Source organism: Mercenaria mercenaria, chromosome 11 (genome assembly GCF_021730395.1).
Source record: "Mercenaria mercenaria strain notata chromosome 11, MADL_Memer_1, whole genome shotgun sequence".
NCBI classification, from domain to species: Eukaryota; Metazoa; Mollusca; class Bivalvia; order Venerida; family Veneridae; genus Mercenaria; species Mercenaria mercenaria.
In genome coordinates, this window is record NC_069371.1 from 9,416,742 (window position 1) to 9,438,863 (window position 22,122).

Here is a 22,122-nt window from a genome sequence, read left to right on the forward strand (position 1 = left end):
AGATAATTCTATCAAGCAACACAACCTATGGCAAATCAAATTTCTCTTTGCCGGGTTTCTTTTTGATTATCTTGTTTCTATAATAATTTGTTTGCCAAATATTAGGCAACATCACAGTGATATTTCTCTACTAAACATCCCCTCAAAGATACTTAAACGACACTTAGTATTTGTTTGTTGTTACTGTGTATTGTGGTTTCTGTCAGCCTTAATCTATGTTTAGCTCTTAACTGTGGCAAATATTTTTGTGAAATTCCTTAAATCGTTTTCTGATGTCACCAATAAAATCAGCCAACAGTTTCGAATCATCTCTAGTTCAATTGCATTGTATATAAATCACAAGAAGATAAAAGGGCTGTTTGCACATTTAGAACTTCAGTTTGGAAGTATATACAGGACAGTTATCATTGTTTAGAAATAAAATATCCTTTGATAACTGATTGCGGGATAAGTTGTCGGCATTTCAATCAAAACATCTGGATTTTCTTAAAGTATATTGAGGTATGCTATATAATTATTTATTAATTTATTTGTGTTTCATTTTATTTTTCTGTTTAATTTGATGTTAATTGATACACCTTCAAGTGTTAATTTGATTAATTAATTGAATTTAACAGGGTTTCTTGTGTGAATATTCTTTATAATTTTGCGAGATCGAATTGTGGATTATACATCAGTGCTGGTAGTTGAAGCTTATTGAATTATGAAGGTTGAAAGGCAAACGTATGATATCAATTATCTGTTTTAGTCCCTTAAAATTAAACATAGAATAGAACAGAACAGAACAGAACAAAAGTTTAGTCAGTAATTTGTACATATAGAACCTCATTACATAATATACATTGACATATAAGATATGATCCATTAAAATTAAACATACAGAACGCAGGTTAAGCAGGTGCTAGAGGACATAAGGGTTATTGCATATTTCATTACCGCTCTAGGACTGACTCAGTCAAACCGAGTCTGCTATTATTGTGCTGTGCTTGGTTTGGTTCTATGCTTTTAAAGGGCCGCCTTAAAGTTTTATTATAAACAAAAAACAACGAAAAAATATAAATTAAATAAATAAGAAAACTCACACACTACTGGATAAGATTTAAGTGGATCCAGTAAACTATTGAGTAACATTTTGACTTTAAGATTTCATATATTATTCAAAATAGCTGAAATTTATATTGGTAAATACCATATTTTATTGTTTTAAATAATACACTCAAAATAATATACATTTGTATCCAAATTAAAGAAAAGTATTGCCACCTTAAGAGCTCTTTACCTAAAGTATGATATCTATGGTATATTTTGAAACAGAACGTTTGGGTCATACAGTAACTACTTTTAATTATAGACATTTGTCTTTTTGTTAGATTTGCACAAACATGCACTATAAGTTCATTCTCTTCTAAAATATTGTTTTGTCCTTGTCTTTTTCTTTAGTTTTTGTAAAAAGATTAATGTAACTTGCAGTATTAATAATGGTACCAAAATTGCACGATGTTTTGAATTCAATATTCTCAAGTTATGCCTGAATCTTTGCTGCACTATAACCTCTAATAATTTTGATGCTGGTGATAAATGCTTATTTTATGAATGTTTTGTTTGTTGTGCAGGTGTCAGTACTCAATTTTTCTCTCTTGTATTTCAGAATGACGAAAATATCACTGATTCCATTGCTTGCGATTTTCTTCTTACCAGTCATTGCAGCGGGTGGTCAGTGTCCGGTTGGATGTTTCTGTTTGGCGGGTTATGTCACATGCTCTGGCCTAAAATCTATTCCTCCCGGTTTTCCGGACGACACACGTTCTGTTAGTATCACGAAAATCGACGCAGACGAAATTCCAGCGGGAATTTTCGACAAGCTTCCTGCGTTGGAATCGATTGAAATTTACAGCGGAAGTGTCGGTAAAATCTCATCCGGTGCATTTAGTTCCCTTTCTTTATTAGATCTCATCAGTTTGAGCGAAATGACAATTGGAACAATAGAATCATATGCTTTTAGTAACATTACAGACATTGGAGCCATTTCTCTGTACATGTCAACAGTTGGTACAATTGAGCCATATGCTTTCACCGACATATTTGCCCTGGACGATATAAAACTATTCATGACTGAGGTGACAAACATTGAGTCATTTGCTCTCAGCAATATCGACGAGCTTCTGCACTTCAGTTTTTATACCAACGATGTTGAAACCATGCAACCGTATGCCTTCTTAAATTTCTCAAATGTGCATGAGTTTTCAATGTACCTGAATAATATTGGCTACCTTGGCTGTGGTAGTGCTGAGGCATTGCTAGATCAGACATATAAACATTCGTTTTATTCGAACAGCGTGAATTGCAGTTGTGATCTCACTTGGATATCACATGATCTCAGCCTGAAAAAGTACCTCTTCTCAAATTGGTGCAAGGTGCCAAACTCGGAGGAGAAAGTCTTTTGGGAAGATGTTTCGTTAGAAACTCTGCAGTGTAGTGCCAATGAAAATTATGAGTGTCCATCAGCAGCATCCGTACAAGCGACACTTGCGACCATCGGCACGACTTCACCAACTTCTTTAGTATCGTCAACATCATCATCTGTTTCATCGTCACCTGCAACAGGGTCTCCGTCTCGTTTAACTGAGTCCACTTCAACAGAAACGTCTTCCGGAGCATCGAGACAAACATTTATACCCCAAAGAGCCACTGGAACTGAATCATCTTCAGCGGCATCACGAACATTTCTACCTCGTGAGTCTATCTCAGCTTATGCGTCTTCACAAGTACCTCAAACAACATACCTACCTCCTAAGTTCATTTCAAATGTAGTTTCTTCAGAAAAACCAACAGAAGCACGCCTACTTCCCGGACAATCGTCACCAGAAAGTGTGACAAAACAAATTAAGACACATTCTGAGTTCTCCACGTCACCAGAGGCAACAACAACAGCCACAAAAGCCGCACAATTTTCCACGATTGATGTTAAATTAGACTCGACGAAATACGTACCAAAACATACGAATCCAAATGTTGTGATTCCCAACAAAACTGAAGAAATAAAAGCTGAAACTAGGACTAAACCATCAAAAAACGTGCAAGAGCCACAAAACGTTTCATTTAAAACAGACAGATCTAGTTATAATGTAAATGGGTCTGAAGCAAACCATTTGTGTTTGTTTCTAATAGTTCTAACACTTGCGATCGCTTTGATTTAGCATTTGATAGAGTAGTGATATTTATCTAACTTTATGATATAGATGTTATACATTGGAAATACAGAATTCTTTAGCGACCACTTTCAATTCTTAAGTATATTTTGTTGAAAAGAATTTTATACATATAATTATCATCAGTTTGTATTGTATTTAATCGAATGCTAAATAAGCAATTTCAGGCTGTGGCCAGTTTACTTACCGATCACTGAAAGTCACACTCCTGTTCAATACTATTACAATCTGTGCTGACTTATATAGAGAATGAGTCATCGTATAGAAAAAAACTACAAAATTACTAGGATAATTTTATTTTAATACTTTTGAATTACAACATTTTCTAACCTTGGTTTGAACATTTAGTTAAGGCGCAGAAAAATGTCTGTTAATACAAACTATTGTTAATCAAAGGGTTAATATTTGCGGTAGCATATTAGCATGATAACCCGGATATTTTGAAACACATGAGACATTTGTAGTCAAATTTGCCTTTTTCATGATGATAATTTGTGTTTTTTGTTGTTGTTGTTGTTTAAATCGTGATACACTCAAAAATCTTACATCTGCAATACTATTCTATTAATATCAAGCATTATACAATTATCGTTTCAGGACATGCTGTCACCATTTGTGTGTTACATAATTCTTTCATTTAAGCTTGATATCTTGAAACAATTTTGGTAAAAAATAAGTGTGAAGTTGACTGGTTGGAAATTTTACTCGTTGTAGTGAAAAAAGATGAACGACTGGTACATTTTACACATTGTCATATTATTGTACACATTCTAAATATGATTCTAATTAACTTATATTTGCAAGGAAAGTTATAAAGCTAAGTGCACACTTATTATTTATTTATTTGAAAAAAAATGTTTATGCTATTAGACCTTAATAAATTTAAAATCCTGAAGTGTCGTATTCTCTTTTCAAGGTACATATATGTGCCTATTTCTATTACGTATTGTAAATAAATACCATGATTATTTTTCAGAAATGACCTTTATTTTAGTGTTAAAACTTGCATAATTATGTTACAATAATACACAAACTTGAGGTTTATTAAGATGAATTTTGCTGTTCGCAGTCACACACAAGTTTTACGGCCTGTCTGTGGTGAAGGCCGTTGTCGAACGGCCAAATGAGCAATATTCACCTAATGAATATTAACGTTACCAAAATAAAGTGTGATAAGCTGAATAGACAACATGCACATCCTTAACATTCTATAAACAAGAAGTAAACATATCGTAAGATATTTAACATATATTAAAAAGTTGTTATTAAAGAAGTTCTCAAGCTTTGTAAAGTAAGTTATTTACGTAACTCCTTCTTGGCGTTTTGTTAATTCTGAAATAAAACAAGGTTACTTTTTAGCTCACCTGAGCCAAAGGCTCATGGTGAGCTTTTGTGACCGCTCAATGTCCGTCGTGCGTCGTGCGTCTTGTGTCCGTCAACATTTTTCTAAAAATATCTTCTTCTTGAAAACCACTGGGCAGAATTACAACAAACTTCACAGGAATGATCCTTGGGTGGCCCCTTTCATAATTGTTCAAAGAATTGAATTTCATGTAGAACTCTGGTTGCCAAAGGAAAAAAAAAACTTTAAAAATCTTCTTGTCCAAAACCACAGGGCCTAGGGCTTTGATATCTTGTATGTAGCATTATCTAGTGGTCCTCTACCAAAATTATTCAAATTACCCCCCTAGGGTCAAATATGACCCCGCCCCGGGGGTCACATGGTTTATAAAGACTTATATAAGAAAAAAATGAAAATCTTCTTGTCCAAAACCACAGGGCCTAGGGCTTTGATATCTGGTGTGTAGCATCATCTAGTGTCCTCCACCAAAATTGTTCAAATTATCCCCCTAGGGTCAAATATGGCCCCGTCCCGGGGGTCACATGGTTTATATAGACTTACATAGGGAAAACTTTGAAAATCTTCTTGTACAAAACCACACAGTCTAGGGTTTTGATATTTGATATGTAGCATCATCAAGTAGTCTTGTACCAAGATTGTTCAAATTATTCCCCAAGGGTCAAATATGGCCCTGCCCCAGGGTCCCAGATTTTACATAGACTTAAATAGGAAAAAAAGTTTAAAAATCTTCTTCTCTGAAACCACAATACTTAGACCTTTGATATTTGGTTTGTAGCATTTTCTTATAGTCCTCAACCAAAATTATTCAAATTGTACCCCCGGGGTGAAAAGAGGCCCTGTCCTGGAGGTCCAAAGTTTTATATAGACTAATATAGGAAAAAAGTTCTAAAATCTTCTTGTCTGAAACTATATGACCTAGGCTTTTGATATTTGGTATGATGCATTGTCTAGTAGTCGTCTACCAAAATTGTTCAAAATATGCCCCTCTGGTTAAAAGAGGCCCCGGCCTGGGGTCACTTAGCTATTATGTGCGTTATATAGGAAACAATACTTAAAAAATCATCTGATCCTATTTCCAAGACTGTTTAATTATAATTACCTGATGACCCCAAGTAATATGACGTCACTTGACTGTGACCGTGAAACCAAAATTTGTAGTCCTGTTTGGCGCCATATAACCTTTACTGTGTTGGTGCGCCGTAAAACCCAAATAAATAAATAAATATGACCTACTGACCTACTGTCCTGTTTTTTAAGATACAGCCTTGAAATTTTGATGACTTACACAGTTTTGCACACCAGTCGTAAAACTGAATTTCGTTGACCATGAATATGACCTACGGACTTTCTTAATATTTTATCATCAGTTTAATGTTTGAAACATGTAGCTCATATTACTCAGGTGAGCGATCCAGGGTCATAATGGCCCTCTTGTTTCTATAAGCTGGTAAGCGCCCCATTTATAATGATTTACCAACATACCCACACTGAAAGATTTGTGAAGACCGTTGACTAGTTACGCAGTAAGAAACAACGTTCTTATAGTTTCTCTTTAGGTTTATGTATTGCAATAGCATGTCCTCAGCTTCACAACTCATTTGCAAGTGCTCACACAGAAAGGAAGGTAAAGACGCTTCTATGGGATTCAAAAGCTATGGTCAAAATTTTTATCGTGATACCTGTATAAATGCTAACTGCAAAAATATTTAAGAAATAATATATCTCATCAAGTGATTTGTCGTTGAATAAATCATTGTTTAGAGTTCAGATGCGAAGGAATTATATCACGAGGGCGCAGCCCGAGTGATATAATAATACGCATCTGAAAGACAAACAACGGTTTATTCAAGAGCAAATCACGTAATGAGATATATTATTTCGATTCTAACACCTTACCAAGGATTTTAAGTACATCCTTGATGACATTCATTAAATATCAATCGGTTTCTTTTCCAGCGCGCCGTTATGCCGTTTGACGCCATGGCTTAATAATTATGACGTCAGAACAGTGATTTGTTGTATAATAATTCACCGTTTTCTGCCTTCTTTGTTTAACAGGAAAATGAATCGGATCGTGTTAGAATAAGTTATTAGATACAACGGCTACTAAACCATAGCGCCACCAGCAAAAAGTGGTGATAAGGAAAAGAGCTATCGGCATTTCCGTAGTTCAGCTATCATCATTTTCAAACTCTAAATGTTAACATTCTGTCTTATATTTTAATTGATGAAATTTATTTTAAAAATCGTAGAATGTAGCTGCATGTGAGAACACTTTTACTACATGATGACTGTAATTTTATTAAAATATTATAAAAATTGTGATGTCAAGAGTTTTTCTCCTGATTCTCGAAATTGTAATTTTTGATATCTGTCTGTACATGTATATTGGAATTTAGCATAGAACCACTATGACAAATGTTTGATAACACTCGCTTGATTTTTTTTTTTCGTTACCGCGTAAAAAAACACGATTAATAAAATAGGTCCGTGCATAAGAATGGACGTTTTAGCACCTGTTCCATTCCGAAATGATTCATTTTTCTGCTTCAGATTAATGTTGTCCGACATCATTTTATTTTCTAAATATTTTAATTGAAACACCTACTTCCACGGTTAAAATAAATATTTAGATATATTCAATACAATTTCTAAAGTGTAAGTGACCTTGTCGCTTGTCACTATTTTTTTCTAATTTATAAGCATTTCCTCTTTTGCAGGGTCTCTCATAAATAAAAATTTAGCTTCTGATTTGCTTGATGTAATTATATGGTCCAAAGCGAATTTCAGATCGGGCCATCGCACCTTTTCATATTGGAGATAAAATATACGCGGTATATCAAGAAATGTTCCAGCATTTTTCCGTCAGTGTCAAGTCATGTCTTAGTTGTATATTACGACTATGTAGAAGTTGATTATAACGCATCATTGTTTTTGGTCTCTGGTGTAACATGTAAATGTTTTGAACCCCCCCCCCCCCCCCCCCCATTATTGAGTTGTTTCATATGTGGTATAAGGGAGAACATTAAGTTTTTCTTCTATAGTTTCAAGTCGATTAATAGGCAGTATTTGGGGGAATATACTCTGTCATTATTTCTGTATTAGTAGTTTTTGAGTTGTCTTCCTTTCATCTTCGGGTCATTTAAGTGTATTGTTCAGATCTGACATGTTTAGTTTTGTACAACATTTTGCACAATATTATTACATGCCATGGATAAATCTGAAAATCTGAAAGCATTAGTGATCGTTAGTAATAGTAATTTGGGACCAAGACACGATAAAAGTACAAATTAAGACTTTAGGTGAAGGTTTGTCGTAGCTTCATGGATAACTATTCCTGACAAATAACAACGAGACTAAATAGTTTGTCTTAGTCTCGCCATCGGTTTTGACCCGGGGACTTGAGAAAATCGCGTTGTATGTTCCTCTGCCTGACTGTACGTAATATACAGATGTGTCAACTCAACAAATTTTGTGCGCATTATCTGGATATTGAGATACTTGAAAAATAACGGTCATATTGAAACAATGAAAGATTAGCTGTCGAGATGCTCTAAGTAACAGTCCCGTTCAGGTTCCAACAATTACCCGGCCTGTCCAGATATCACAGTTTCTGTGTATAAAACAGCAAGTCTAACTTAAATTTAGAGCTGCTCAGCACGCCCTTTACTGCAATATACACTTCACTGTCAATGGTTTGAACCCTATATTGGAAAAATAATGTCCGTAATATATAAGCGGTCGGCACCTATCGTATGAAGAATTGTGAAATCAGGCCTAAGGAAGATGAGTTAGTTATCAAAAGTAGTGATGGTAAAGCTGTTAACAGATGTGGCCAAAGCATTGATCGTATAGACTGCAAATATAGCTCTGTTGATATGTTTCATGTTTCTGAGTGGAAGATTGGGCCTTTTTTTGCCAAATTATTCATCCTGCAGTTTGCACCATGCCTGCATTGTCATGTATGTAAGGTTCTATTTTGTTTAAACATTATATACTTGAGAATATTTCAACATCATTCCTCTGTGAAAATCTCTAAAATAGACTGGCTTTTGTCTATATGAAATTGAATTGGTCAAAAAAGGGAAAAATGTAGAAATATATTTATTATCAGTCTAGTGGCTAGTCTAGAAATAAGTATAAGTAACATAGTTATCTCATATTGTGTGAAAACATCATTTCGTTTTAACAAATTTAACAAAGGCAACAAAAAAAATTTCATTACAAGACCACTGCATGAATGAAATGAGTAATATTACCGCCAGTTCCGAGACCACGTGCGAAATAAAACAATGCATAGCTCTGTAAGATTTCAAAATATCATGTTTGTATATCATTTCTGTGCTAAGCTGACGGTCGGATGTACCAACGTTTCATAATATCTATATAAGTGAACAATTCACACAAGAGGTACTTGAAATACAAAGTGGTCTGGCTAGAAAAGACAACAAGCATAATTGTTCGAAATAACTGTAAAGCTGCCATAACCGCCCTTTCAGTTTGAATTTTTTGAAGTTTTTAAAACAAAAATGACCAAAAAAAAAAAACTGTTACGAAAAATATGGATAATAAGTATTTGTATAATATATTATACAAAATGGCCATTATCTTATTTGTACAGCAAAACGTTAGAGGCCATTTAAACTGCAACTTTCTTAAACTGAGTGCAACGTAAAAATATAAATTCATGTTTTTTTCAAAGAGCTGTGTTGTATCCTATTTTAAGGTTCCGGCAATCCTCTGTTGGAAATCTATGGTAAGGTGAATGTTATCAAGTCCTCTAAGTGTGCGAAGATAGTCGAAACTGTTCTTGTGCTCTGTTTTGTTGATCCCCAGACTAGTGTACAACTGTCTAAGACCAGCTCCTCTTGCTTTCTCCACGGTGCTAGTGTAGTCTGCTCCAGATACAACTTTAACCTTCTGTGACTCGGCCGTCGCAGTTTCTCTTATTTCCTTCGCTTGATTTTTTATTTCTGCAACCTAAAGTGAGGAAAAAGTTAAGTCTAATAATATGTCTGTCTTACATTCTATCTACAAAAATAGTAAATAGACCGCTGACTTGTTTCAATATAAGTAACCCCATTCCTTAAAGATATCGAGTTACTTTTTTACACTAAATGTTTCAGTAATAACCACATGAAGAGCCCACAACTAGTCAAATGTCTTAAATTCTTAGGAGATATATTGTATAATGCCTGTAAGACGGCTTGTAAAGGTTTTGTTCAAACTTTCCTTGACTAAAATATTCACTTTTAAAGCCCTTAAGGTAATAGACCCGTAATGAAACTCGACATTTTCCGTGTGACTACGTTAACTCGTTCTGGCAATTCGACATAACATAGCTTTCCGTAAAAACCGAAGAATGTCGAAATCGCATACGAAACATGTGTAATTTGCCGACTGTCATTACGGCACCAGAACCTTAACATCAAACATGAATCATTACTAATACCGTACCATTCCGGCTGTTTGTCTCCGAATGACGGTCGCACTCTGGATATGTTTCTCCCTGAGGTTTTTCTCGATCTGAAGAAGCTTTTCCATTAGTCTTTCCATGACGTCATTTGTTATGACGATGTTGGTCAGTTGGAAGTATTTTACATCAACGTTGAGTCCTTTGTCAGAGTCCTTGCATGTGGTGCGTGCTTTGCACCCTGCTGGACACGCTGTTATGGAAGAAAATATCATTAATCCAATGCCGGTTTATTTTGATATGGTTGCATTTAACTACACTTCGACGAATAGGCTGTTATTTGATTTAACTGACAGCTTTTACTATTTACTTTTTGTTTACGGAATGATATCAAATAAACACGGTATTTGTCAAGACCTGTAATGATTTCAAGGTGCTGAAGTTTAAAGTTTGAATTGTTCATTGTGGTATGGGCAAAGTTAATATATGTAATAATCAGATTATATAAGATAAACACATCAATGACCCCAGCATCAGGACCAACTCGAGCAATTCGTATAGGCTTCAGCCTTTTCCTTATATGTTCTAAATTTGAATTTATGGAAACCCTATAGATAACTATCATTTTCCTCAAACCCTTGCGACTTTGATAGGAGCGTTAATAAAGTTCCGAGACCATTGATGTTTAATAAAACAGTGGTTTCTGTGGATTATTTTACTGTGTTTGGAAAATGTAAGTCCGAGATTTTGCAAAAGATGTTGTCTTTGCGAATGAAAGACAAGAAAACTTATATTATGTCACTTATTCTGTACAATACAGATATGGTATGGACGTGCAACCAGCTGCGAGTGGACGATTGGATCGCTGGTAAGAAGTTAGATAAAGGTATAGAATGATACAAAATAAAAAAGCCTTGTTTACCGTCTTTATACGCTCTACAATTTGGTCTGCAGCATTTCCCACCAAGCCTCTGTCTTACTGCATCGTATATCACCCTCTCGATCTCGGGTCGTTTGGTAATTAATTCCGTAGTCACATAAATAGGTATTGCGCCCTAGAAAGAATGTATACTTGCTCAAATCATGTACAGGATACATACTTACTTACTCTGCAGGAAAATATAGTTCCTGTCAATGATTGAACTTATATTAGTAAATATAACTTCTATCAAAAATAAACTTCTGTGAGGAAAAATGGTTTCAAGTTTGTAGAACTTATAAAAATCATATACTTTACATATTCCCCGAATACAGTTAAAGCGTTTTATGGTAAACGAGTCCGCAACCTTATAAAGTCAACTCCTATAGTGCTGAATTTCAGAAAGAAGAAATTCAAGTATTTATACAAAAACAAAACTAGTTTTAGAGCCATCAGACTGTAATGTTCTATATTTCAATTACAATTAAACAAGGTAACTTACTTTGAGAGCGTCGACTGCACTCGTTTTCATGACATCCTCGTAGTAAATATCATATGCATCATGAAGAAGAGGAAGTTCATCCTGACGCAAGAAATACTGTGCATGCGCAGTAATTGATACCTTGCAAAATAGACAAGTTCGTAATCAATAATTATATGCAAAAAAGCTAGAAATGTGTCCATGGGACACAGATGCCCCCACTACATGACATTAGTCAGGGGCCAGAACTCCTACAATACTGAATGAATCCGGATGCGAAACCCCAGGTGCACAACTACACATGCTGACCAACATTCCTGTAAACTTTGGTGATTCTAGGTCAAATACTTTTGGGGCTATGCGCGACACAACATTAAAATGACCAATTTTTTACTAAGTCAGGGGCCATAACTCTTACATGACTAGATGAATCCGGAAGCGAAACCCCAGGTGCACAACTACACATGCTGACCAACATGCCTGTAAAGTTTTGTGACTCTAGGTCATATACTTTTGGATCTAGGCACGACACAACATTAAAATGACCAATTTTTACAAAGTCAGGGGCCATAACTTCTACATGAATGCATGAATCCGGACGTGAAACCCCAGGTGCACAACTACACATGCTGACCAACATTCCTGTAAACTTTGGTGATTCTAGGTCAAATACTTTTGGAGCTATGCGCGACACAACATTAAAATAACCAATATTTTACTAAGTCAGGGGCCATAACTCCTACATGTCTGGATGAATCCGGACGCGAAACCCCAGGTGCACAACTACACATGCTGACCAACATTCCTGTAAAGTTTTGTGACTCTAGGTCATATACTTTTGGAGCTAGGCACGACACAACATTAAAATGACCAATTTTTACAAAGTCAGGGGCCATAACTTCTACATGACTGAATGAATCCGGACGCGAAACCCCAGGTGCACAACTACACATGCTGACCAACATTCTTGTAAAGTTTTGTGACTCTACGTCAAATACTTTCAGAGCTACGCGCGACACAACATTTTCGGAAGGACGGACGGACGGACAGACGGACGGACGGAAGGACGGACGGACAAGAGCAAATCTATATGCCCCCCCCCCCCCCTAAGTGGGGGCATAAAAAAATAAATATCCAAGTCTATTCTATAGTGACTTCACTGTGCTCTCCTATAATACCACTGGCATCAGTATTTCTAAAGCTGGACTTAACAACTATTGTGAAGCAAGTTCAACAACTTATATTAAACACTCTCGACACCTCAAGTTCCTGATGGAATCCATCGCCACGAGGGTATGAGAGAAGAGAAGCCAGTTTCCCTTTTAATGCTGAGCGCCAAGCAAGGGAGCTTCTAGTACCATTTTTCACGTCTTTGGTATGACGCGGCCGGGGATCGAACCCACGACCTCCCGCACTCGAAGCGGACGCTCTACCACTAGGCTATCGTACTGTCGGAACTAAATTTCTCATCCACAAGTGGCCCGACAAAGTCCCTGGACGTTCATCCGGGGATCATGGTTGATCGCTGGATGCAAGAATGCTAAATTTTGAAAGTCACATACTATATTTCAAAAAGTTACTTTATCATTTGCACACAACTTTATACGAGGACCTTTATGATATTCATAGTAAAGGCCATTTATGGCCAAAATGCCAAATAAAGGAAAAAAACTCGCAAAGAATTGATTTTTTGTGTAAGTATTATACAAGATGTATGCAACAACATATAAAAAGTATAGAAAAGTATCATGATGCAAAATGTCTATTTTTGGGGTTAAAATGTTTAAAATATTAATGGAACTGCGGATTTCTGGAATCGGCTTTTAAAAACTGATTTATGCATCTTACGAGGTCCAACTTTGGCACTACATTAGATTACTATATTGTGCAAAATGTAAACTAATTAGAAATTTAGAAGAAAACAAAATGGCGTCCTAAATCCAATATGGCCGCCATAAAAACGACATTTAAACCAGAACTGTCGTCGATTTTATGTCAAATTGTCTCATATCATTGCTTTTACATATAATAAGCTGGTTATTGTTAGTAACAGTATGTAGTTTACCTAAGATGGAAAACATACTGCCAGCAGATTCAATACGAGGCAATAGTGAAGTATACAGATAAAATTGCCGAGTCATTCGGCAGTAGAAATTGTTGTAAAGCAGCGATAACTTCCTTATTTATTAACAAAATATATGAGTATGGGTACTTTTCTTTCTCAGTAATATCATTTCCCATATGATAATCATAGTTTTGAGGCAAAATTACATTAAAAGGTGTTTTCAGATAATTTTCTTTTTCATTAAATAGGAAAATGGCACGAAAAATATGGTAGATTCAAATAGTCCTCAGCCTTTTTCTTCCTTTTTTTGTTCTGTAGAGCTATTTTCCTTATATTTTTAACTATTTTTCTGAAATGACATAAATTACTATGCTTGACATGTAGGTAGCGTTTTCACAATGAAATAATAACATGACAGAATTTGTCATGGAAACATATCATACTCCACCACTACAACCTGGGGTCTCATTTTCAGCTGATTTTGCAATTTGTGTGTTTGACTGAAAATATTTTTCTTGCATCAAACATAACCCCTGCTTTTCTTTTGATTTTTATTCAGCACTGATAATATTCTTCAAGAAAATGTAAGTTATAGACATTCTAAATTGGTCCTGATGTGTGCTACAGCCATTGGAAATATGTCAATTGTATATAGTATAAAGATGAACAGCTATTTAATGTGTTATAACCTTATGAACGACTTGGGTTAATAACAGTCATAGCTGGATCTCAGCATCACACAATATTTTAAATACAATCGTATAGTAAAAGAGAACCAACTATTTGTTAGATCAAGTACTCGTGTATTTAATGTAAAATATGTTCGAATTTGGACCAATCAGAAACAAGTTCCATTAATAGCACCAGTCAAAGCACACCTCTGCTAGGGTATAGATAAGTAGATGAATTACAATGTCATTGAAGTCATTCTGTATCCACACATCAAGGATTTAACTTATAATTTATCCTAGTACCTTGAAAAAAGAGCTGTTGCAGCTATACTGTTAGGGCAGATAAATTATATAAAAAAGACGTTTGAGACTAAAGAAGAGTTGAAGTATTGTAACTAGGTTTCGAGTGTAAAGACCAACGCATAGAAATTAAACCTTTACGGGATAGACAATAGCAAATACAGGCTGATCATCAGAAATCTGAGACAGAGATGTTTGGTTTGGTATCTTCTAAATCAGTAAGAGAACGAGGTTCAACGTTATCGGCGGAGTACAGCCAAGGCATTAGGGTCATTTTAATGCTGTATTTTATAGCATATAAGCGCTGAGCATCCAGGAGTTAGGGCAATCATATTGAGTTGCAGCTTCATGTAAGAGAACACCGGTAATCTTCTGAATCAGGAAGCCTATAGGCGTTTGAGCTGATTATCATTAGTTGAAGGTTGTTAGTTTGAAACATTGAGTGATTCGCCTGATCCCTGAAATCATTACAGTCATGAATCATTTAGGCGAGGTAGCCAGAGAAAAAAATATTTATAAGGTACTGTATATGGTCTCACCAGCTCTACGTTTTAACATAGGACAGTCACCGTAGCGTTTGGACCCATTACATTGTTCTAGATACTAAAGGCGTAAGCATTTTCCTGTGTCATATAACTCGTATCCTGATATTTACATATGCTCTGTGGAAGTGTTGTTATGACATAGATTTCTATGCTATTGCGAATCGTACTTTAGTAAAATGTATTCAATTAATGTTTTTGTTAAAGGTTATGACACACTTAATAGCTGTTCTTTTTTTTATTCTTTATAAAATTCACATATTCCCAATGACTGCAGCGCACATCAGGACCTATTTTAAATGTCTGTAACTTATATTTTCTTGCAATTATATTGTCAATACTGAATAAAATGAAAAAGGAAAGCAGGGGTCATGCTTGATGCAGAAAAAATATTTTCAGTCAAACACACAAACTGCAAAATTAGCTAAACAATGAGATCCCTCTAGTGGTAGTGTATGATGTACGTCAACATGACACATTCTGTAGTGTTATTATTTTATTATGAAAATGCCACCTACATGTCAGGCATAGATCAGCAAATATTGCAAAGAAAATAAGGAAAATAGCTCTAAAGAGCAAAAAATGAGGACTTTGTGAATCCCCCATTACGCAACAATGATTTTTGACCATTTTCCTATTAAGTGCCTGTATGCCTATAAGAAAAACTTTTTTCTCTAAGATTGTTGTCATTTTCTACTGTGATCTGCTACACTGTCAGGGCAAATTACACATTTAAACTGTAAAATATGTTCAACTGTACCTCTGACTACTAGAAATTAGCAATCGTTTTAGGATACCAAAATGCAGTTTTGAGAAGAAGTACTGTGCATACACACAAATACATTTAAAATGTGGTCTTTTTGTGTTTATCAATATTTAAAGCAAAATTGCAATAAATTTACCATCTTCTATCAAATTCTAGTCAAAGTAGACCTTTTCCATCCTCATCTGGCCAGATTTCAATTTTTACCAATGTACCCTTGTATGTTACAGCACACTAAATAGCTGTTCTTAGTTATTCTATATAAAATTGTCATATTTCCAATGGCTGTAGCACACATCAGGACCTACTTTAAATGTCTGTATCTTACATTCTGTTGATGAATATTGTCAGTGCTGAATAAAAATCAGAAAAAATGGGGGTCATGTTTGATGCAAGAAAAATATTTTCAGTCGAACCATTTTTAGGGGCATTTTCTTATTCGGGGTCTGTATTGTCTAAATGACCCCGTGGCGGCCATCTTGGAATTGAGAAGCCATCTTGAATTTGTTTAAGACTGAAGTTTGTGTGTTTTGAAATAAAATGTGTGTATCTTCTATGATGCTGGTCATTTCATACACTACTTGAACTTATGTTGTGACATACTTAAACGGTTTTCCTGTGAAATGAGAATTTAATGGCGACCATCTTGGATTTTGGCGGCCATATTGGATTTTTTTAAAAATAATCATGAGCTTAATTTTTTTGTGTTATAATTGTCTACTACCATGCAAAATTTCGCTTTCTTAATAAAAATATTGACATCATTATGGGCCGATTCCAGAAATTCACAATTTCAATTATATTTTTAAACTTTTTACCCCAAAAAATGCATTTTGCACCATGATAACATTCTATACTTTTAGTATGCTGTTACATACATATTGTTTAATGCTTTCACCAAAAATCAATTCTTTGCAAGTTTTTTCCCCTTTTTTCATAAATGGCCTTTACTATCAAGCGTCAAAATAAGACGTCAAAAATAGCCTTCTCCGAAAATGTATTTATGTTACAAAAGATTTCACAGATTATAATAGTTTTATATATATAACATTAAAAACAATTCTTACTGCTCTTTTGGTGCTAAATTCCAGACTAGTACAAAGATTATCTATTTTCCAAAAAACCGAAAATGCGATTTCTTACTATAGTACTGTTGTAGAATTTCGAAACATTACCAAGATTATTTATTTATCATATATATGTACCAAAATGTAAGCACAAACATACCTCGAGTTTATCAGCAGTAAAAACTCGAATTTCTTTCAGATCCAGGTAATGCGCATCTGCCTTGAACTTCTTGAACTCGTAGTTAGGGCCAAGAAAATGTTTACCCCCAGAGTAGACTGTACTTGTGTCCACTGTTCCCGTACTCCGCGCCTTTGCAAACCCATACTGGAATTACAAATTGTTTAGACTTTGGAATGATTTCAGTAATATTTTAAAGTTGTATCAAAACATCATTAGAAGTATAGGGGCCGGTTTGGCATCACGACTGCGCATGCGTGAGAATGACGTCATACGCAGCGGCCATTTTGAATTCTATTTTTAGAATGACATCATCTTTCTATCTTAAGAATGACTTCACAATGTTAAAAAAAAAAAAAAAAAAAAAAATGTTATAAATAGAAGCGATCATTATAAATCTATTTTAAGACTGTCATACTGAAAAGGACTTTATGTTCTATAAATAGAAAATGTCTCCCAGAAGTATACGGAGCTGACTCGTATACCTATCTAGGGCATGGTCGCGCACATTGAGGGTCAGGTGCTCAGCCCTAGACGGGGAGATAACATGAAAACAAACTATTACAAGAAAATCAAACAGAATATTAATTATATTTAACCATACAAATTCATCTCGATCAGACCTAAATGAACAGACGCATGTTTTTAATTAAAACATATTATATTAAAAAGCAAAGAACATTACTAATCTAAATCGAAATATTTATCACATTAAAACTAAAACATTAAACATTGTTTAAGATAAATACATGTTTAAAAAAGAAAGATTTACTGAAGATTACTATTTTGTCCACGATGTGTACCTTTCGGCGTCCACTAAGTAAATGACCATGTATCTGTTTTAACAAGAGGTCGTTCAAATGAACTCATAGTCTAATTTTAGAATGAACTTCCGACGTCGGTGCAACTATTTTTAGGTACTGTATGCTCATAGCGCTGGTCATTAATCAAACAAGTCTTTTATGGTTGAGCTTTGGTATTCATGCGTAAATTTGTACCGGATGAAAAAGTCATTAAATTCTCTATTTGGCACTCAGGCATGAAAGTGCACTTCCTGCATCTCTGAGTCAATGTGGCAAACTCATTATCTTTTCCGGAATAGCGCTGAAGCGTGATAGTGAACTCTCTGCCTCTCTGAATACATGTGGAAAACTCATTAAGTTTCCTGACACATGTGGAAAACGCATTAAGTTTCCGTGGGATCGATCCTGACTTGGAATTCACGCGTGACAATGCACTCGATGCCTATCTATGTGCATGTCTCATTTTGTGAAGTTCATAATGATGATTTTCATATGTCATCTGTATATAGTTGTTTTCTTATAATGTATATCATACTGATGTCTGTATATATGTTATGCTCATCATTATTGGTGGGAATAAAAGTATTACTATTAGTATCAAAAGCTTGTGTGGATTTCGTAAACTTAATTGAAACGTAGAAAGCTAGAGACCTTAATTATTCTAAAATCGACCCATTAACATAAAACTGAATGCCTTTAAACTTATTGCAATATTTTTTCAAAGTTCAAGTACCTCTGTAATATACAAAGTCAATATTTCGAAAGAATTTAGGACATTTTGTAAACGATATATTGTTATGTAATTGTAAAGATCGCTTTTCTTCCTAACATTTTGAAAGTTTCTTAAATTTACTCATATGTCACAAAATTATATTACTGCTGTTAGTACCTTTGTGATCGAGTGGTAACGGTCATTGGCTTTAAATCATCTGTCTTTCATCGCTGTGGGTTCGGAACATCACGTGGGATGTAGCATTCGTTTGAGTGTGGAAGCCATCTAGCTGACTTAGGAAGGTCACTGGTTCTACCCAGGGCGGCCCGCCGTGGTGAAAAAAAAAAGGCTCAGACTGGCACCTGAGGTCTTCCTCCACAATGAAAACTTAAAAGTCGCCATATGACATACAGCTGCCAATGTGACGTTAAACCTAACAAAACAAAAAATTGTTTTACGGTCAGGTATGTACGGGAAAACGAATTTTTAAAAATATTTCCAGCCATGATTTACACGAGATAATAGCCTTGTATTTTTTAATTTATGTATTTTTCCATCATAAGAGGATATATCAATACGCGGATATGTCCAACTCTTCCTAAATGGCTAATTGCGTACATCGCGTCCTGTTTGAAGGTCAAGTGAAACTTTAACGTAAACAATCCGAATGAATGTTAGCATTTATTTATTTTTCATACTTCTAGTTAGTTAGTCTGGACAAAAAGCATGTATACATTGATCTTTATATGTAGGCCTACTAGATTATTGTCAAGATGATTTAAAGTGATATAACTTGTAAACTTTGGGTACAGGGAGAGTCTCCAGCGATATTTATTGAAAAATATGTAAATAAAATTGATAAAAAGTAAAAGTATAATGCAATGAGATAGAGTTTTTGCTTTGCTTATTTAAGTTATATTCATTTTAATAATTCCACATATGGTTTTAAACGCTTCTCTTGCGAAAAATCATTGCATTTAATCAAAATTATAGCATATTATTACTAAGTGCAAAAAAGCGGGTTTTTATTAGTGTTTAATGGATACTTTTTGTATCAAACTTTGACAGTGGTGCAGTTTTACACTGCCAGCAATCCGAGATCGGTTCACGACTGTCAGTTAGTGATAATTTTCTCAAACTGGTGCCATCTCCAGCAGTATCAACATGACACCTGTAATGGGCTCGGCTGGAAAAAAGTTGTTTCATCGACTCTAGTAGCCGGCTATTAGTATATACCCACGCTAAATAAGAAACTTAATTACCGGTAAACTAGACAATTACTGCACATGAGTACGTACGTGTATATGTCAACGTAAAAAGAAATTTTGAAAATGTAGAGTTCTGATGTGGCTGACGTCTATCACTTTGTTCTGGCATGACGTTTTTGAAAAGCTTCATCGTATCAACATACTAGAACGACAAACGAACGCACACATACGACAAATAAGGTATGTGTCGTATTGGCGCGCTAAGTTTTCGTTCTGTCGTGTAGGCGCTCTCTAACACGTCAGAACGAAGTGACCAAAATCAGCCAATATAGAGTTTTTCTTTTAAATAATGACTGTGAAAGTTCCTACCTCATAGTACTCTAAAGTTACGAAGCTAAGCGGAAGAATGATGACGAGTAAAATAACTCCAATCACTACCAGCGTCCCGATCACACAGTACAGACATTTGTTATTGTTTTCTCCCATCTTTACTTCCGGTACCCTGATATAATCCGAAACCTCACTATCTGCCTTACGAGAATTTACATCGTACTATGATTTTGGTCATGTACAGATCGATTTATCAAAGTGTCCGATTATAATTTCAAGATATCATTTCCGTTGAGGAAATAAATCTAAGCTGTTAATTGGACTAACTCACACATTTTAGACGAAAAATAATTTCTCTCAAAAAATCATAACAAGAGGGCCATGATGGCCCTATATCGCTCACCTGGTTAAATGGTTGCTGTGAAGATTTGCATTTAAGCTTGACCCCGGGGTCATGATTTGAACAAACTTGGTAGAGATCTACTAGGCAATGCTACACACCAAATAACTAAGCTCTAGGCCTTCTAGTTTATTTATAGACATTTTTGGAAGATTTTCCTATGTACAATCAAGTAACCCCTGGGGCGGGGCCAATTTGACGCCGGGGGTCATGATTTGAACAAATTTTGTAGAGGTCCACTAGGCAATGCTCTATGTCAAATATCTAAGCTCTAGGCCTTCTGGTTTATTTTTAGAAAATTTTGAGGATTTTTCTATGTACAATCAAGTAACCCCATGGGGCGGGGTCAATTTGACCCCGGGGGTCATGATTTGAACAAATTTTGTAGAAGTCTACTAGGCAATACTCCATGTCAAATATCTAAGATCTAGACCTTCTGGTTTATTTTTAGAACTTTTTTGAAGATTTTCCTATGTAAAATCAAGTGACCCCTGGGGCGGGGTCAATTTTAATCCCGGGGTCATGATTTGAACAAATTTTGTAGAGGTCCACTAGACAATGCTACATGTCAAATATCTAAGCTCTAGGCCTTCTTGTTTATTTTTTTTTTAAATTTGGAGATTTTCCTATAGAAATCTATGTAAAATCAAGTGACCCCTGGGGCGAAGTCAATTTTGACCCCGGGGTCATGATTTGAACCAGTATCTAACGTTTATTCTAACATGACTCGATTTGATTTCCAGTTAAACAAAGAAGGAATTCAAGCTCTGTATATTCTGTGATAAACAACGGTTGACGCGCGCGGACCGGTAAGAGAGCATTATGACGTCAATTATGACGTCAAATTGCCGCATGACGTCCGATACATTACTCCTCGGGTAAATGAAGTCCAGCATAATATTTATTAAAATATGTCAATGAGCATGTCAGAATGAAAACAATCAAGGCCTTGTTGTGATTTATCGTCTGATTTACCACGGTTCATCGTTCAGATGCTTCAGTATTTAATCACTCGGGCTAACGCCCTCGTGGTTCAATTCTACGCATCTGAACTCTGAACAGTGGTAAACTAGACGATAAACCACTCGAAGGCCTTGATTATTTGTTATTTTCACCCACTTGATCATTGTTCAGTGTCATATGTACATTCTATGCCAAACTTGGTGAAAATGAACATGTTGAAAAATTTCATCCAAACTGTGGGCGAGTAGCTTTAATTAAGAAATAATAAATCTGTTCCTACATTTTATCAGTTAATAAAATATGGACAGGAGTTTGGATGCGTAATAATTAAATCACGAGTGCTTATATTTTATCAACTGATAAAATTATTGGAACATATTTATTATTTCGATTCTAACAACGCAAATAATTCGTATTTTACGTGTTTGCTCTCCTCAACCGCGCCAACAGGCAAAAAATCAGCTACAATATGACACCGGACAAGGATAATTGGCGAGATTATGTTCGTCCTTAGTGACGTAACAATTAAGTTAACTAGACACGGAAACTACCAATTCATCTAAACACTAATTGCAGTAATCTTTTTCCAAGGAGAGAATTGCCTGAAAAAAAGGAAAACAGAAAAAAGTCAAAATTGGCTTGAGTATATGTATTTATTTAAAACAATAAAACGTACATTTATTAATAGTTTTTCTAAGATTGGTGGTAAAAACGGAGTATTACATTTATACATTG

General features: G+C 35.2%; 2 protein-coding genes across 2 annotated transcripts; one reads left to right on the forward strand and one right to left on the reverse strand.

Annotated features, from left to right (window-relative positions):
- The first annotated feature begins 294 nt into the window (after positions 1 to 294).
- LOC123531808 (leucine-rich repeat-containing protein 4-like) lies at positions 295 to 4,104 on the forward strand. The gene is made up of 2 exons (XM_045313067.2): positions 295 to 501; positions 1,649 to 4,104. The coding sequence occupies exon 2, from the start codon at positions 1,650 to 1,652 to the stop codon at positions 3,195 to 3,197; it is 1,548 nt and encodes a 515-aa protein (XP_045169002.2). The 5' UTR covers positions 295 to 501; position 1,649; the 3' UTR covers positions 3,198 to 4,104.
- Positions 4,105 to 8,660: 4,556 nt separating this feature from the next.
- Positions 8,661 to 20,280, reverse strand: LOC123531754 (uncharacterized). The gene is made up of 6 exons (XM_045312992.2): positions 20,064 to 20,280; positions 16,954 to 17,118; positions 11,407 to 11,526; positions 10,908 to 11,040; positions 10,030 to 10,238; positions 8,661 to 9,552 (listed from the first exon to the last, which is right to left on the reverse strand). The coding sequence occupies exons 1-6, from the start codon at positions 20,178 to 20,180 to the stop codon at positions 9,289 to 9,291; spliced, it is 1,008 nt and encodes a 335-aa protein (XP_045168927.2). The 5' UTR covers positions 20,181 to 20,280; the 3' UTR covers positions 8,661 to 9,288.
- Between the last annotated feature and the right edge of the window lie 1,842 nt (positions 20,281 to 22,122).

What these genes read in the sequence shown, in the direction of transcription:
- LOC123531808 (XM_045313067.2), top strand. Translation starts at nt 1,650, where the DNA reads ATGACGAAAATATCACTGATTCCATTGCTTGCGATTTTCTTCTTACCA.
- LOC123531754 (XM_045312992.2), bottom strand. Translation starts at nt 20,180, where the DNA reads ATGGGAGAAAACAATAACAAATGTCTGTACTGTGTGATCGGGACGCTG. An exon ending in TTACTGCTGATAAACTCGAG is followed by an intron (nt 11,527 to 16,953) that starts GTATGTTTGTGC and finishes CTATTTTGCAAG; the next exon opens with GTATCAATTACTGCGCATGC. An exon ending in GTGCAGTCGACGCTCTCAAA is followed by an intron (nt 11,041 to 11,406) that starts GTAAGTTACCTT and finishes CATTCTTTCTAG; the next exon opens with GGCGCAATACCTATTTATGT.